General features: G+C 37.6%; 1 protein-coding gene across 1 annotated transcript; it reads right to left on the bottom strand.

Moving 5' to 3' along the window:
* Positions 1-2200: 2200 nt before the first annotated feature.
* On the bottom strand, positions 2201-17982 carry LOC133646117 (gastrula zinc finger protein XlCGF57.1-like). The gene is made up of 3 exons (XM_062041154.1): positions 17537-17982; positions 12113-12295; positions 2201-5442 (listed from the first exon to the last, which is right to left on the bottom strand). The coding sequence occupies exons 1-3, from the start codon at positions 17658-17660 to the stop codon at positions 4019-4021; spliced, it is 1731 nt and encodes a 576-aa protein (XP_061897138.1). The 5' UTR covers positions 17661-17982; the 3' UTR covers positions 2201-4018.
* Between the last annotated feature and the right edge of the window lie 1398 nt (positions 17983-19380).

Genomic DNA, 19380 nt, shown 5'->3' with positions numbered 1-19380 from the left:
GATAATGGCTTTTTGCCGATATCCGATATTGTCCAACTCTTTAATTACCGATACCGATATCAACCGATATATGCAGTCGTGAAATTAACACATTATTATGCCTAATTTGGACAACCATGTATGGTGAAGATAAGGTACTTTTTAAAAATAATAATAAAATAAGATAACTAAATTAAAAACATTTTCTTGAATAAAAAAGAAAGTAAAACAATATAAAAACAGTTACATAGAAACTAGTAATTAATGAAAATGAGTAAAATTAACTGTTAAAGGTTAGTACTATTAGTGGACCAGCAGCACACACAATCATGTGTGCTTACGGACTGTATCCCTTGCAGACTGTATTGATATATATTGATATATAATGTAGGAACCAGAATATTGATAACAGAAAGAAATGGGGGGAGGGAGGTTTTTTGGGTTGGTGCACTAATTGTAAGTGTATCTTGTGTTTTTTATGTTGATTTAATAAAAAACAAAAAAAACAAAACAAAAAAAACCCGATACAGATAATAAAAAAACCGATACCGATAATTTCCGATATTACATTTTAACGCATTTATCGGCAGGCCGATATTATCGGACATCCCTAGTTGTATGTTGTGTAATATTTTAAATAATACTAAATAGACCCTAGTGTGTGAATGTGAGTGTAAATGTCTGGGCACTAATACACCCCCACACTATCACAGATGCTGGCTTTTGATGGGTCTTTTCCTCTTTGTTCCAGAGGACACGACGTCCACAGGTTCCCAAAAAAATTTGAAATGTGGACTCGTCAGACCACAGAACACTTTTCCACTTAGCATCAGTCCATCTTAGATGAGCTCGGGCCGAGCGAAGCCAGTGGCGTTTCTGGGTGTTGTTGATAAATGGCTTTCGCTTTGCATAGTAGAGTTTTAACATGCACTTACAGATGTAGCGACCAACTGTAGTTACTGACAGTGATTTTCTGAAGTGTTCCTGAGCCCATGTGGTGATATCCTTTACACACTGATGTCGGTTTTTGATTCAGTACCACCTGAGGGATCCAAGGTCCGTAATTTAATGGCTTACGTGCAGGGATTTCTCCAGATTCTCTGAACCTTTTGATGATATTACGGAGCGTAGATGGTGAAAGCCCTAAATTCCTTTCAATAGCTGGTTGAGAAATGTTGTTCTTAAACTGTTTGTCCACACATTTGTTGACAAAGTGGTGACCCTCGCCCCGTCCTTGTTTGTGAATGACTGAGCATTTCATGGAAGCTGCTTTTATACCCAATCATGGCACCCACCTGTTCCCCAATTAGCCTGTTCACCTGTGGGATGTTCCCAATAAGTGTTTGATGAGCATTCCTCAACTTTCTCAGTCTTTTTGCCACTTGTGCCAGCTTTTTTAAAAACATTTTGCAGGCATCGAATTCCAAATGAGCTCATATTTGCAAAAAATAACAACGTTTTCCAGTTCGAATGTTAAGTATCTTGTCTTCGCAGTCTATTCAATTGAATAGAAGTTGAAAAGGATTTGCAAATTCTTGGATTCTGTTTTTATTTACCATTTCACTTTGTATTTCCCTCCTTTATGCTGCTTGTCCCTCTCGGGCCCAGCTACACTCGGTAAATAATTTGTTTAAGTATTTTTTTAAATACTTTTGAGTGTAAAAATCCACTCCATCCCATTGTAAATATTTTTTCATGATTGCTGTTATAGTTGCCCCTAAACTTTAAAAAAATAAGCCTAAATCTGCACGGATTCAGGTGAACAAACAGTAGCCTAATGAGGCTTGGACCAAACGCCTGAAACCCAGAAATGCCTCTCGGTCACGTGATGGCCACCCACCTGTAGCCCCTCCCCCAATGTACTTGACATTAAGCAAGCCCTCTAAAGCAGTGGTCCCCAACCTTTTTGTAGCTGCGGACCGGTCAATGCTTGAAAATGGGGGGTGTCGGGGGGCGGGGGTGAAATTGTCATATATTGTTATATATCATGTGTGCTTACGGACTGTATACCTGCAGACTGTATTGATCTATATTAATATATCATGTATTTATTGTGCTTTTTAATGTTGATTTAATTTAAGAAATTAACTTTGAAACAGAGTTGGCCATATTCTGACATGACTAATGCAAGGGAGCCAGCAGCTATACAAAGAAGGTACTGACAGGACCAATATAAACTAATACAAAACACAAATTCTATTCTATTGTTACATGAGTTGAGCATCATTTATTTTACTGGAATAAGAAAACTTTATAGTACTAAATATAAGGTACACAATTGGTTTTACTGAACACAGTAAATACAATAAAAAGAAGAGTCTTTGTCACAAAAAAAATGGCAATGTGCAACTTTAGACAAGCAGGCTCCAGACAAGGTCAGTTACACATTCCAGAAGGTTATAATACGCACACTGATCATGTCTAACAGTCGTTTATCTACACAGTTCACCATTATTACTTAATATAAGATTAAATCATAGTAATCATGTCTGAGAATACTGATAAAATGATAATTACGATATGACAGGGCAGAGTCAAAAGGTCAACACAGCCTGATGCTGAGCCAACTGTTGAGTGTGTTGGAACAGGATGTGTATCGAGAAGAAGTATCAACAGGGCATCCAATAATAATACAGATACATGATCATGATTATTATTGTACGTGGCACTTTTTTTTTTTATACCAAATGTCAGCGAAACTCTGTTAAAGGTCAGGGTGTGACGTGTTCCAGTGAAAGTATTAGAACATGTTTATGTAAACATGTTCTTATACCACATATGAGTTTAAGTGAAATGAGCGAAATTATTATTTTACGCGTAGCTGCGAAGCATTCTTATAAACACTGTAATCAGCATTAAAAAAAACATTTCTTGAGAAAACATTTTAAACCAGTACCTAAAATAAACTAAGATAGTGAACTGTGTATAAAATTTGACCTACCAAAATCTCACCTATTTCGATACTTTCAGGTTCGTAATTTTGTTAAATTAAATAGTCTCTTTTTCCCTAATACTCCACCTAATTCGCTAATTGACTCAATTTTAGATATTCCCACAAATCAGAAAGGCCTAATCTCCAAAATCTACATCTTAATATCCCAGTTTAGTAAAACGTCTCTTGATAAAATCAGAGGGAATTGGGAAGAAGAGCTTGGCAGATCTTTAGATGATGGAGATTGGGACTCTGCCTTAACCCGAATTAACAACAGTACATTCTGTTCAAGGCTTAATTTAATACAATTTAAGGTTGTCCACCGTATTTATTTTACTAATTCCAAACTCTCCAAAATATACCCCAATATTTCGGATACTTGTAACAGATGTCACATGTCACCTGCAAACATGATGCACATGTTTTGGTCTTGTCCCCATTTGCTGGACTATTGGACAACTATTTTCAAACACCTTGCTAAGGCATTGGATTTAAACCTGACACCATGTGCAGAAATGGCCATTTTTGGGACGGTATCAGATCCCCAAATAAGGAGAAAATTTAAGGATAGTATCGCCTTTGCATCCTTATTAGCACGTAGGAGAATTTTGCTGGAGTGGAAGTCACCATTTTGCCCCAAAGCCTCCTTATGGCTTAAAGACCTTATGATTTATTTAGATCTGGAGAAAATAAAGTTCAATCTTAGGGGGGCACCTGGGAAGTTTTATTCTGGTTGGGGTGGTGTGGTTGACTACATAGCTAAATTAAAGACGCTATAGGATACATGAAAAGTGCACCTTTCACAAACCAGCTTCCTTTTTTATTTTTTATTTACATTTATTCTGGGTGTATATTTATTATCTGCCTATTGTGTGTGTATGGGGTGTGTGTTGGGTTGCTGTTCTTGGAAGTGGGTGGGGAAAAAAAAGGAAAATGTGATTACTGTTCTATTGTATAGTGTAATACCTGTCAAATTCAATAAAAACATTTATTAAAAAAATAAAAAATAAACTAAGATAATTGTGTTTTGTAATACATACCATAAGGTGGGCTTGCTGGGTACCAACTGCAAAAGTCAATTCAAATAAGACTTCCAAAATGGAAAAGTTATTCTCCCGCGTGTATCTGCATGTGTCTTTGCATATTAATTTTGAGAGAGAATCTTTTACCGCAAACTGAACAGCTGAAAGGTTTTTCTCCGGTGTGCGTTCTAATGTGTCTTTGCATATTACGTTTGTCGGAGGATCGTTTACCGCAAACTGAACAACTGAAAGGTTTTTCTCCAGAGTGCGTTCTAACATGTCGTTGCATATTACATTTTTCAGAGAATGTTTTAGCACAAACTGGACAACTGTGGTGGTTTTCCCCCGAGTGTGTTCTCATATGTCTCTGCATATTACGTTTGTTAGAGAACCTTTTCCCACACAATAAACAACTGAAAGGCTTTTCTCCTTTGTGTGTTAGCATATGTGACAGCATCGTTTCCCTTTGAGAAAACTTTTTGTCGCAGTTTGAGCAATTAAAAGGTTTTTCTCCTGTGTGTCTCCGCGTGTGTTGAGTCAAATCAGAGTTTCTGATAAAGCTTTTTGCGCAAACCGAACAACTAAAGGGTTTTTCGCCTGTGTGTGTTCTTAAGTGGGTTTGCATATGGCTTTTGTCATAGAATCTTTTACCACAAACTGGACAACTGAAAGGTTTTTCTCCTGTGTGCTTTCTGGCGTGTGTTTGCATAAGACTTTTGTTGAAGAATCTTTTGCCACACACCGAACAACTAAACGGTTTGTCCCCCGTGTGTGTTCGCATGTGTGTTCGCATATTGCTTTTGTTAGAGAATTTTTGACTGCACACTGAACAACTGAAAGGTTTTTCTCCTGTGTGCGTTCTCATGTGTATTTGAATATTGCTTTTGTCAGAGAATCCTTTACCGCACACTGAACAACTGAAAGGTTTTTCTCCTGTGTGCGTCCGCGTGTGTGTTTGCAAGTTACTTTTGACGGAGAATCTTTTACCGCAAATTGAACAACAGAAAGGTTTTTCTCCCGTGTGCGTTCTCATGTGTATTTGCATGTTGCGTTTGTTAGAAAATATTTTATCACATATTGAACAACTGAAATGTTTTTCTCCTGTGTGCGTCTTTGTGTGCGATTCCATGTTTACATTATGGTCTGACGGCGTGTCGTCACTATCTGACAGTGGAGCTAAGAGGTTGTCTACTTGCGATCCCCCACAGTGGTCTCCTTCAGCTTCTGTTGTCGTGTGTTGTGTTAAACTGCTGCTCGGAAGTTCCTCCTCTCGCTTCTCCTCACGTGGACTGTGATGAAGCTCTGATGACTCAGGTGGTTTGTCTTCATGGTCTTCAGTCTTCACAGAGACGACAGTCAGCGGAAACCGGGTGAGATCAGCCTCCTCCTGCCCTAGAAGACACTCTTCCTCCTGCGTGATCCAGAGTTCCTCCTCCTCCTTTTTAATGTAGGGGGGCTTATCCTCCTGCAACTGACGTTCTTCTTGATGACCAATCAGCTGCTGGACATCTGCAGGACAAACAATTATTGTGAAATATGATCATTGATTGAACAAGTTTGTATTAATAGGACAGAATACTTTATTGTCATCAAACTTGAGAGCTTGACGAAAATACAGCTTGCTACACTGTTAGGTGAAGTGAAAATACAAGACAATAAATACCGTGTTAAAAATAAATACATAAGCAGCAGTACGAAAAGCAGTGCAACATTGGAAAAACAGTGTAAGCTGTGGGGACAAAATGTATATCCTAATGGCCCAAGAGTGAAAACGGTTTTATTCTGCTCTTGTATGACCAAAATGGTTGAAGAAATGCTGACTAGGGTGGGAGCCTAGATTTTTTTTTTTCTGCCGAGGGAGCGAGAGCGAGCACTGTCCTTTAGCGATTGCAGAGGACAGCCGATAATCTTCTCCGCTGTCCTGGTCACCCTCTATAGGGCCTTGTTGTCTGCAGTAGAGGAGTCAGCAAACCACACAGTACATCACTTCTTGTCGGGATCCCCAGCAAGAACATCCAGAAGCTGCAATACATACAAAATAGTGCTGCTAGGATCCTGAGGAGAGTGCGGAAATACGACCACATCGCACCAGTTCTCAAATCCCTTCGCTGGCTTCCTGTTCCACTCAGGATTGAATACAAAGTCTCCCTACTAACTCACCAGTGCCTCCATGGAAATGCCCCCCTCTACCTCAAAGAACTGCTCACCCCCAAATCCTCCACACGACACCTCCGCCAACCTCCGAGGACAAAGCTCTGACTTTCTGCTCCGCCGCTCCCAGTCTGTGGAACGCTCTCCCTGACCACCTGAGGGTACCACAGACTGTGGATGCTTTTAAAAAAAGGCTTAAAACCCATTATTTTTTAAAAAGCCTTTTTTTTAGATATATGCGTGCTAGTTCTAGCTCAGTGGTTCTTAACCTGGGTTCGATCGAACCCTAGGGGTTCGGTGAGTCGGCCTCAGGGGTTCGGCGGAGCCTCCGCCTGGGAGGTAAAGAGATATCCGACTTATCGTGTAAAAAAAAAACTTCTCCCTATCAGCGTATTATGGATACCCCCAAACAATGTTCCCTCTGATTTGCAGGTTTTTTGATTGATTGATTGAAACTTTTACTAGCAGATTGCAAAGGAAGAGAATACACAGTACAGTTTTACACAGTAGAGTTCATATTCCGTACAATTGACCACTAATGGTAACACCCGAATAAGTTTTTCAACTTCTTTAAGTCGGGGTCCACGTAAATCAATTTATGGTAATGTAAGGTGTGTAATCTGTTGTGAGTTCATGCACTGTGTTGGTTTTGTTCTTTGAACAAGGTGATGTTCATGCACGGTTCATTTTGTGGACCAGTAAAAAAACATACGACTTTTTCTTGAATTTGAAAAATATATATACATATATTTCACTAAAGAAGGGTTCAGTGAATGCGAATATGAAACTGGTGGGGTTCGGTACCTCCAACAAGGTTAAGAACCACTAGGCTGTTCTAGATTTTTTTTTTAATGCACTGTAGCACTTTGATGTTGTTTGCTCAATGTAAAGTGCTTTTACAAATAAAATATATTAATATTATTATCAGCACTGGCTTTTTAGTGGCCCTGATGAAAAGATACCTGCAGTTCCTCCTCAAGTTGGTGTCGACAGTCCATGTGAGGTCCTCCCGAATGTAAGTTCCCAGAAACTACAGTCTCCACACCTTCTCCATTGACTACAAGTGGAGCATGTCCTCCTCTCTGTTTCCTAAAATCAATGACCATCTCCTTGGTATTTGTTGTGTTTAGTCTCAGGTTGATCTTGGTTCACCGCCCTGCCAGAAACTGTATTTTCTCTCTGTAGGCAGTTTCAGGTACAGGTACCAACAAGTAAGAAAAGTAGGTTTTGCATAATCGGACACCAACTTAAGCGGTGTTTTGAGATGAGACAAAAGAAAAGGCCTTGAAAATACAAAACCCAAAAGCAGTGAAGTTGTCACGTTGTGTAAATGGTAAATAAAAACAGAATACAATGATTTGCAAATCCTTTTCAACTAAGATTCAATTGAATTGACTGCAAAGACAAGATATTTAATGTTTGAACTGAGAAACTTGGGGTTTTTTTTGCAAATAATCATTAACCTAGAATTTAATGGCAGCAACACATTGCAAAAATGTTGGCACAGGGGCATGTTCACCACTGTGTTACACGGCCTTTCCTTTTAACAACACTCAGTAAACGTTTGGGAACTGAGGAGACACATTTTTGAAGCTTCTCAGGTGGAATTCTTTCCCATTCTTGCTTGATGTACAGCTTAAGTTGTTCAACAGTCCGGGGGTCTCCGTTGTGCTATTTTAGGCTTCATAATGCACCACACATTTTCAATGGGAGACAGGTCTGGACTACAGGCAGGCCAGTCTAGTACCCGGACTCTTTTACTATGAAGCCACGTTGTTGTAATCACGTGGCCTGGCATTGTCTTGCTGAAATAAGCAGGGGCGTCCATGGTAACGTTGCTTGGGTGGCAACATATGTTGCTCCAAAACCTGTATGTACCTTTCAGCATTAATGGTGCCTTCACAGATGTGTAAGTTACCCATGTCTTGGGCACTAATACACCCCCATACCATCACACATGCTGGCTTTTCAACTTTGCGCCTGTAACAATCCGAATGGTTCTTTTCCTCTTTGGTCCGGAGGACACGACGTCCAGTTTCCAAAAACAATTTGAAATGTGGACTCGTCAGACCACAGAACACTTTCCCACTTTGTATCAGTCCATCTTAGACGAGCTCAGGCCCAGCAAAGCCGACGGCGTTTCTGGGTGTTGTTGATAAACGGTTTTTGCCTTGCATAGGAGAGTTTTAACTTGCACTTACAGATGTAGCGACCAACTGTAGTTACTGACAGTGGGTTTCTGAAGTGTTCCTGAGCCTATGTGGTGATATCCTTTACACACTGATGTCGTTGTTGATGCAGTACAGCCTGAGGGATGGAAGGTCACGGGCTTAGCTGCTTACGTGCAGTGATTTCTCCAGATTCTCTGAACCCTTTGATGATATTACGGACCGTAGATGGTGAAATCCCTAAATTCCTTGCAATAGCTGGTTGAGAAAAGTTTTTCTTAAACTGTTCAACAATTTGCTCACGCATTTGACAAAGTGGTGACCCTCGCCCCATCCTTGTTTGTGAATGACTGAGCATTTCATGGAATCTACTTTTATACCCAATCATGGCACCCACCTGTTCCCAATTAGCCTGTTCACCTGTGGGATGTTCCAAATAAGTGTTTGATGAGCATTCCTCAACTTCATCAGTATTTTCTGCCACCTTTCCCAACTTCTTTGTCACGTGTTGCTGGCATCAAATTCTAAAGTTAATGATTATTTGCACAAAAAAAAAAGTTTATCAGTTTGAACATCAAATATGTTGTCTTTGTAGCATATTCAACTGAATATGGGTTGAAAATGATTTGCAAATCATTATATTCCGTTTATATTTACATCTAACACAATTTCCCAACTCATATGGAAATGGGGTTTGTACATAGTGAAACCCAATATCTAAGTTACATTTAAACCAGTGTTGGGTGGCACTGGGAGCAGGTGGGTAAAGTGTCTTGCCCAAGGACACAACGGCAGTGACTAGGATGGCGGAAGCGGGGATCGAACCTGGAACCCTCAAGTTGCTGGCACGGCCACTCTACCAACCGAGCTATACACAATCACAATGTGATTGTGTTTGAAGCCAATATTCACGTGCAGTAGCAAAAGTCTAAAGTCTGACTAAACCACCAGTGTCATTATTAAGAAAATCATTCATTAGGCGTGTTACTTACATTTGTACGATTCCCTGGGTTTCTGGTCTAACATTTTTCTCCTCGCACTCAATAGCGTAGGGAGGCCTGCGAGCTCACTTCGCTTCGAGGGAGGTACTTCGCCCTTCTCCCTTACCTGACAGATAATTCTTACTTCCAGCTGTTCACAAACTACACTTAAATCTACATTTAACATTAATAGATATGAATCGGCATCAAGCTGAAGAAGCAGAAAGCAGTGTTTCCCACACATTCATTTATTTGTGGCGGCCCGCCACGAAATAATTATGTCCGCCACAAATAATTTTAAAAAAAATGTATTTTTTATTTTTTTGTCCTTTCCAGCTTCTCAGGCAAATCATATAGTTGATGTAGATGCCCATATCGGCTGTTCAGATTTACTTTACAAAAGAGAAGTGTAGGATACTTCTCTTGTTGCCTTATTTGTATTTGACCACTACTGTTTTCTGTTTATTTGTTACTGACTGCGGCATGACACCTCTGCCTCTGTTTCACTTTATGTTGCTGGTAAATAATATGGTTGTAGTAGTAGGCTAAAGTTAAATTATTTAGTATGCACTAATTAAAGGGGCAGAGCTTTAAGAGACATTTTAGCTTTTATATTTTATAAGATATATTTTTTGAAAGAACCACAATTAATAAATATATTTCAGTGAATAACTTATTGTTCAAATCTGTATATAAATATGTACATAAAGTGTTGTAATTATATTGTAAAATGGATGGATGTTTAAAACAAAACTGTTATTATAAATTAGTAAGTATACATTTTTTGAGCCTTTTTAGAGAAAATCATATCATTGTAGTAAATTATGCAAATTACTCGATGATGTCATGGTGACCACACCCATAGCCACGCCCCCCACCGCCACAGGTATCTTGGCAGTTTATGGGAAACACTGGAAAGGTATTGGTAGCCGCGGTGTCCGTGCACGTCAACAAAGAATCGTTTTGTATATTTTATCCACCAGCCATCAGGCGTCTGAGTTGGCTCAGGAATTACAGTGCATCCGGAAAGTATTCACAGCACTTCCCTTTGCCACATTTGATTATGTTACAGCCTTAATCCAAAATGGAATACATACATTTTTGGCCTCAAAATTCTACAGACAATACCTCATAATGATAATGCAAAACAAAAGACTATGTATTGTTGCATTTGAACAACTGTATTGTTGATAGTAGAGGTAAATTATTGGTATTGTTCATTATCAATAGTGCTATATCTATTGGTATTTGTAATGCTCCATGTATAGTGTAAAGGCTCATTATCATTTCTGTATTATTATTTATTTCGCTAACTGCTTCTTTGCTATCACTTTTATCATCATATTTGTACATATCGTATTTGCTGATGTTGCTCTATTGTTGTTGTTATTGTTGTGTTTGCTGTTGTTGTTTTTGTCTCTCGGTCTAATCCCCCTCTTGTCCCCACAATTTCCCCCTCTGTCTTCCTTTTTTTCCTCTTTCTATCCCCTCCTGCTCCCGCCCGGCTGCACCAAATGATAATATAAATACATTTAATAAAGTCAAATACAAATAAGGCAACAAGAGAAGTATCCTACACTTCTCTTTTGTAAATTAAATCTGAACAGCCGATATGGGCATCTACATGGACTATATGATTTGCCTGAGAAGCTGGACAGGACAAAAAAACAAAATAAAAAACACACAAAAAAAATCAGTATTCACAGCATTTGCTTAATATTTATTGATGCACCTTTGGCCTCAATTCTTTTTGAATATGATGCCACAAGCTTGACACGCCTATCTTTGGGCCGTTTTGCCCATTCCTCTTAGCCCATCCATCTTTGCAGCACCTCTCAATCTCCATCAGGTTGGATGAGAAGCATTGTTTTTTATCCAGGATGTTTCTGTATTCACCTTTCCGTCTAGCCTGACTAGTCCTCCAGTTCCTGCCGCTGAGAATCATCCCCATACCATGCTTCACTGTATGGATGGTATTGGACTGGTGATGAGCGGTGCCTAGATACCTCCAAACATCATGCCTGGCAATCACACAGAGTTCAATCTGTGTCTCATCAAACCAGAGAATTTAGTTTTTCATGGTCTGAAAGTCTTTCAGGTGCATTTCGACAAATGTTTTACCAAGAAATGGCTTCCGTCTGGACACTTTAGGCCTGACTGGTGGATTAATACGGAGAAAGTTGTCCTTCTGGAAGGTTCTCCTCTCTCCACAGAGGAATGCTGTAGCTCTGACGGATTGACCATCAGGTTCTTGGTCACCTCACTGACTAGACTAAGATGAAAAACTAACACTTCCCATCCAACCTGATGGATCTTGAGAGGTGCTGCAAAGAGGAAAGGGCGAATCTGCCCAAAGATAGGTGTGCCAAGCTTGTGGCATCCTATTCAAAAAGACTTGAGGCTGTAATTTCTGCCAAAGGTGGATCAACAAAGTATTGAGCAAAGATTGTGAATACTTATTTCCATGTGGTTTTTTATTTTTAATACATTTGCCAAAATAAATTTAAAAAACTTTTGACATTGTCATTATGGGGTATTGTGTGTAAAATTTTGTGGACATACACAGATTTATTCAAATTTGGAATAAAGCTGTAACATAACAAAATGTGGAAAAAGTGAAGGGCGGTGTGGTTTCCGGAAGCGCTGTATATCACTAATTGCTTAGTTCTTCCACAATCTTTGCTGTTCATCCGACATTTTTTAGCTCTGTATTGTAAGCTCTGCATTGGCAACTATATCATCATGGCTCATTGAGCTCTTACCTTATGTGAATGTGGAGATAAAAAGAAAGTATACCTCCACCTGTAGTCATAACTGTGTTACCTGGATGAACATCAGTTACAAACATATTATCAGATGATATGTGGATGTTCTGCTTACTTGGACTGTGATGCAGCTGTGAGGACTCAGGTGGTTTCTCTTCATGGTCTTCAGTCTTCACAGAGACAACAGTCAGTGGAAACTTGGTGAGATCAGCCTCCTCCTGCCCTAGAAGACACTCTTCCTCCTGAGTGATCCAGAGATCCTCCTCTTCCTCTTTAATGTGGGGGGGCTGCTGGACTTCTGTTGGGTAAATAAGTAAATAATATTATGCAAGAATAGAAATAGTTTTGACTGACAATGTTAACAGTTGAGACTATTTGTGTTCTCGTGTGTTATGTAAAACAGGGTTTCAGCACATAATGCCCACGTACATGGCCCATACACACATATACATATATGTATGTGTATATATATATATACACACACACACATATACATATACACATATATATCAGGGTTTCCCACACATTCATTTATTTGTGGCGGCCCGCCACGAAAGAATTACGTCCGCCACAAATAAAAAAATAAAATTAAATTTAAAAAAAAAAAATTGTTTTTTGTTTTTTTTGTCCTCTCCAGCTTCTCAGGTAAATCATATAGTTGATGTAGATGCCCATATCGGCTGTTCAGATTTACTTTACAAAAGAGAAGTGTAGGATACTTCTCTTGTTGTCTTATTTGTATTTAACTTTATTAAATGTATTTATATTACAAACACAACATGTGTATATAACAAAGGGTGCAAAGTCTGCAGGCAGTAGGAAACACATGGTTAAGTGTAGGGAGTAAAACTGATGGCAGTCTAAAGTTCAAGATTTTTGGAGCTCTTTGTTCAGTGGATCAGATGTTTGATGAAGCTCTGTGTCTATCTACCACCACTACTGTTTTCTGTTTATTTGTTACTGACTGTGGCAGGACACCTCTGCCTCTGTTTCACTTTATGTTGCTGGTAAATAATATGGCTGTAGTAGTAGGCTAAAGTCAAATTATTTAGTATGCACTAATTAAAGGGGCAGAGCTTTGAGACATTTTAGCTTTTATATTTTATAAGATATGTTTTTTGTAAGAACCACAATTAATAAATATATTTCAGTGAATAACTTATTGTTCAAATGTGTATATAAATATGTACATAAAGTGTTGTAATTATATTGTAAAATGGATGGATGGATGGACGGACGTTTAAAACAAAACTGTTATTATTAATTAGTAAGTATACATTTTTTTAGCCTTTTTAGAGAAAATCAAATAATTGTAGTAAATTATGCAAATTACTCGATTGTGTCATGGTGACCACGCCCATAGCCACGCCCCCACAGGTATCTTGGCAGTTTATGGGAAACACTGTATATGTACACATAAAGTGTATATATATACACATATGTATATATATTGTATATATATATATGTGTATATATACAGTATATGTGTATGTATGTGTGTGTATATATATATATATATATATATATATATATATATATATATATATATATATATATATATATATATATATACATACACATATATATGTACGTACATACATACATATATATATATGTGTATATATACAGTATATGTGTATGTATGTGTATATATATATATATATATATATATATATATACACATACATACATATATATACTGTATATATATATATATATATACACACATACACATATATATGTACGTACATACATACATATATATATATACACATACATACATATATATATACTGTATATATATATACATATATATGTACGTACATACATACATATCTATATATATATATATACATTAGGGCTGCAACAACTAATCGATTAAATCGATTATTAAAATAGTTGCAGATTAATTTAGTCATCGATTCGTTGGATCTATGCTATGCGCAGTTTTTTTTGTTTTTAAAAAAAATAAAAACTTTTTTTTTTTTAAATAAACCTTTAAGTAAAATAATAAACTGCAACATTTACAAACAGCTGAGAAACAATAATCAAAATAAGTATGGTGCCAGAATGCTGTTTTTTTTCAATAAAATACTGGATAGGATAGAAATGTAGTTTGTCTCTTTATTCCGATTATTAATCGATTATCGAATTAATCGTTAGTTGCAGCCCTAATATACATACATACACATATATACATACATACACATATATACATATACTGTATATATACATATATATTATACATATATACATACATACACACATATATATACACACACACATACATATACATATATATATATATATATATATATATATATATATATATATATATATATATATATATATATATATATATATATACATATATATACATACACATATATATATATGTATCCACACACACACACACACACACACACATATATGTAAATAAATAATAGATGTATACATACATACATACATACAAACATACATACATACCTACCTACTCAGTGGCCTAGTGGTTAGAGTGGCTGCCCTGAGATGGGTAGGTTGTGAGTTCAAACCCCGGCCGAGTCATACCAAAGACTATACAAATGGGACCAATTACCTCCCTGCTTGGCACTCAGCATCAAGGGTTGGAATTGGGGGTTAAATCATCACACATGATTCCAGGGCGTGGCCACCGCTGCGGCCCGTTGCTCCCCTCACCTCCCAGGGGGTGAACAAGGGGATGGGTCAAATTTCCCCACACCTAGTGTGTGTGTGTGACAATCATTCGTACTTTAACTTTAACCAATAATAAATGTATACATACATACATTTATTAACACCAGACATACGCACTGGGTTGTTCTATCTGCGACTCATTTTGAGTGAACTATGAACAATGCGATTAATTGCAATAAATATTTTAATTGTTTGACAGCCCTAACATACATACATATATGTGTGTGTGTATATGTATAAATATATATGTATCTTTTTTTAAATTTAATAATATTTATTTATTAGATAGGGAAATCATAATACAGGTACAGAGAAAACAGACACTTTTTTGTTTTACAAAAAACTAAAAATAAATAAATATATATATATATATATATATATATATATATATATATATATATATATATATATATATATATATATATATATATATATATATATATATATATATATATATATATACACATCTTTTTTTGATTAAGTACAGGGATCTATTCCATTGCATATTTTGATTTTTTGCTCGGATCTGCTTTTTGCAGGAAGAATTAAGCCTATTTTGCACTCAGATAGTTTGCACGGTGCTTGCTGTACAAAGCCATCTTGGCTTAATTGACCACCAATGTTTTTCACTTCTGGGAAAAAGTCACGTGACAGAATACAAGCTATTGCAAGATACAATGACAATAAATGTTTACTTTCACTCATTGATGCATGTAGGTGAGAATCGGGAAGTGAAATTAGCCATCAAACGATGAATTACATGGATGACACTATATTTGGTGAGTTTTGTGTAAACATGTTAATACACATTGTTACATCAACCTCTCATAAATATTGTGTCTGAAACTATATGGTTTTCATGAACAATATAAAAACAAAGCATCATCCTCTCAGGACAATTCACCTTCCTATAGACAATCTTATTAAAGGCCTACTGAAACCCACTACTACCGACCACGCAGTCTGATAGTTTATATATCAATGATGAAATCTTAACATTATAACACATGCCAATACGGCCGGGTTAACTTATAAAGTGACATTTTAAATTTGCCGCTAAACTTCCGGTTCGAAACGCCTCTGAGGATGACGTATGCGCGTGACGTAGCCCGACGAACACGGGTATGCCTTCCACATTGAAGCCAATATGAAAAAGCTCTGTTTTCATTTCATAATTCCACAGTATTCTGGACATCTGTGTTCGTGAATCTGTTTCAATCATGTTCATTGCATTATGGAGAAGGAAGCCAAGCAAGCAAAGAAGAAAGTTGTCGGTGCGAAATGGACGTATTTTTCGAACGTAGTCAGCCACAACAGTACACAGCCGGCGCTTCTTTGTTTACATTCCCGAAAGATGCAGTCAAGATGGAAGAACTCGGATAACAGAGACTCTAACCAGGAGGACTTTTGATTTGGATACACAGACGCCTGTAGAGAACTGGGACAACACAGACTCTTACCAGGATTACTTTGATTTGGATGACAAAGACGCAGACGTGCTACTGTGAGTATGCAGCTTTGGCTTTTTTTTTGCGTATGTACGTAACTTTTTTAAAATATATAAGCTTTATGAACCTTGGGTTAGGTGAACGGTCTTTTGGGCTGAGTGATTGTGTGTGTTGATCATGTGTTTGAATTGTATTGGCGTGTTCTATGGAGCTAGGAGCTAGCAGAGGAGCTAGGAGCTAGCATAACACGTACCGTACCGTAAGTGCGCGTCACGTACGTAACTTTTTAAAAATATATAAGCTTTATGAACCTTGGGTTAGGTGAACGGTCTTTTGGGCTGAGTGATTGTGTGTGTTGATCGGGTGTTTGAATTGTATTGGCGTGTTCTATGGAGCTAGGAGCTAGCAGAGGAGCTAGGAGCTAGCATAACAAACACGCAGGTGTTATTATGCAGGATTAATTTGTGGCATATTAAATATAAGCCTGGTTGTGTTGTGGCTAATAGAGTATATATATGTCTTGTGTTTATTTACTGTTGTAGTCATTCCCAGCTGAATATCAGGTACCGTGAGTATGCAGCCTTGGCTGCTAAACATTCGATAACTTGACCGTATGTGCGCGTCACGTACGTAACTTTTTAAAAATATATAAGCTTTATGAACCTTGGGTTAGGTAAACGGTCTTTTGGGCTGAGTGATTGTGTGTGTTGATCAGGTGTTTGAATTGTATTGGCGTGTTCTATGGAGCTAGGAGCTAGCAGAGGAGCTAGGAGCTAGCATAACAAACACGCAGGTGTTTTTATGCAGGATTAATTTGTGGCATATTAAATATAAGCCTGGTTGTGTTGTGGCTAATAGAGTATATATATGTCTTGTGTTTATTTACTGTTGTAGTCATTCCCAGCTGAATATCAGGTCACCCCCGGCTCTCACAGCATCTTCCCTATCTGAATAGCTTCAACTCCCCACTAGTCCTTCACTTGCACTTTACTCATCCACAAATCTTTCATCCTCGCTCAAATTAATGGGGAAATTGTCGCTTTCTCGGTCCGAATCTCTCTCACTTCATGCGGCCATCATTGTAAACAATAGGGAACTTTGCGTATATGTTCAACTGACTACGTCACGCTACTTCCGGTAGGTGCAAGCCTTTTTTTTTATCAGATACCAAAAGTTGCAATCTTTATCGTCGTTGTTCTATACTAAATCCTTTCAGCAAAAATATGGCAATATCGCGAAATGATCAAGTATGACACATAGAATAGATCTGCTATCCCCGTTTAAATAAAAAAAATTCATTTCAGTAGGCCTTTAAGAATAGTGTTGATAATCAAATATAAAGTTAGTAAACACGTGAGAGTAAAAAGTAAACAAACCTGTTCTGTGTGACACAACTTGATGTTCCTTGAAAACAGCGTCCAGTAGTTGATGTTGTCGCTCCTTCTCCTCTTTTGTTGGAGAAAGTTCCTCCTTGTACTCTGCTATCGTTCTTTCGCACATTTTCACACAACCACAACACTTTTACACTCGCACTTGATCTCTGCTTAGCGACGTCTCTTTGTTAGCAGCTAACAAGCTAAGCTAACTAGCAAGCTAAGCTAGCACGGGAAGCAGCAGAGTGCGCTCGGACTAATCCGGACACAAACAAATAATAGCGACGTATACTCGACTAAACATAATATGGTGTGCATGTAAGCACTGACTACGAAAACAGAACTACGATACACGCAATAACCTATTCTCCATTTTGCTTTTCCCTTGTCTTGTTTCCAACCACGCAGCCTTGTCAGATCTCGCGAGAGAAACACGCAACCGGCGCGTTTTCTTCTTCGTCTTACTGTCGTCTTGCAATCATGGCTTGAGAGGTTCATTCCGCCCCCTACTGGACTGTAGAATGTAGTGCGAGCTGACGGGCGTAGTTTGGGTCTGCTCTTTATGGCGATTGTTAGGCCCATTTTTATCAAATAAATCCCCTTTGATTGTAGGGGACCATCTTAAAAGTACCAGAGGCCAGAGGTCCAGGGAACAGATAGTAGGCCAGGGGTGTCCAAAGTGCGGCCCGGGGGCCATTTGCGGCCCGCAGGTCATTTTTTAACGGCCCCACGGCACATTCTATTAATACGATTAAAAAAAATAAAAACATAAAAAGTGGTATAAAAGAGCAAACAGGTGAAATGGAACAAGAAAATGTTACAATGTTTACTCTAATAACACAAAGCTGCCATGCAGGCTGTTTCTTTCTTTAAAAAATTATAATTAATCAAAATCAATGTAATTATGAATTATTGACTTATTCAAGGCTCCATTTACATCACATTGAATATTCCACTTGGAGATAGTTTTTTGGGATATGTTGCATATTTTGTGTTTGCCATTTAAAAAAACAAAGTTTTTATTTTTTTTATTTTCTAAAGAAGGGCCTAAAACAAACAAACAAAAAACATAAACAACAAGAAAAATTATAATTGACGGATAGATCTGAAGTTGATCTTGAGACAATTGTGTTAAAAGTAAAAAAAAATGTATGATTTTTTTTTTTTTAACTTTACTGAGCAGGACCTTTTTGGATCCCCAATCATTTTAGTGGGACTTTTTTTTTTGAGTGTCATTGCTCAAAAAATAATAATTAATTAAAATCAACGTTGTTATGAGTTATTGACCTGTCTAAGGCTCCAATTATTAAACCAACCAAAATATTCCACTTAAAACTTTTATTGGGTGAAAATATTGCATACTTTGTGTTTTTTCCATAAGAAAACAGGATTTTATTTGACAAAAAGGGCATACAACTTAATATTGACCTTGAATAATAATACTGAATAATGTGAAGTGAACTATATTTATATAGCATTTTTCTCTAGTGACTCAAAGCGCTTTACATTGTGAAACCCAATATCTAAGTTACATTTTTAAACCGGTGTGGGTGGCACTGGGAACAGGTGGGTAAAGTGTCGTGCCCAAGGATGGGGCAGAAGCGGGGATCGAACCTGAAACCCCTCAAGTTGCTGGCACAGCCACTCTACCAAACGAGCTATACCGTCCCAATGATGACATGATAATGACACATTTTTTATATGTATTTGACCAAAACCCTTTGATCAAGCCTCAATGTATATTTTTTTATACATATATTGTATTGGTTTTTAAAATAAAAAATATAAAAATGGCCCCCGCTTGCTTTGATTTTTCAGTGTGTGGCCCTCAGTGGAAAAAGTTTGGA

Source organism: Entelurus aequoreus, linkage group LG03 (genome assembly GCF_033978785.1).
Source record: "Entelurus aequoreus isolate RoL-2023_Sb linkage group LG03, RoL_Eaeq_v1.1, whole genome shotgun sequence".
NCBI lineage: Eukaryota > Metazoa > Chordata > Actinopteri > Syngnathiformes > Syngnathidae > Entelurus > Entelurus aequoreus.
Note: the sequence above shows the minus strand (reverse complement) of the source record. Positions and strands in the feature narration are given on the sequence as shown.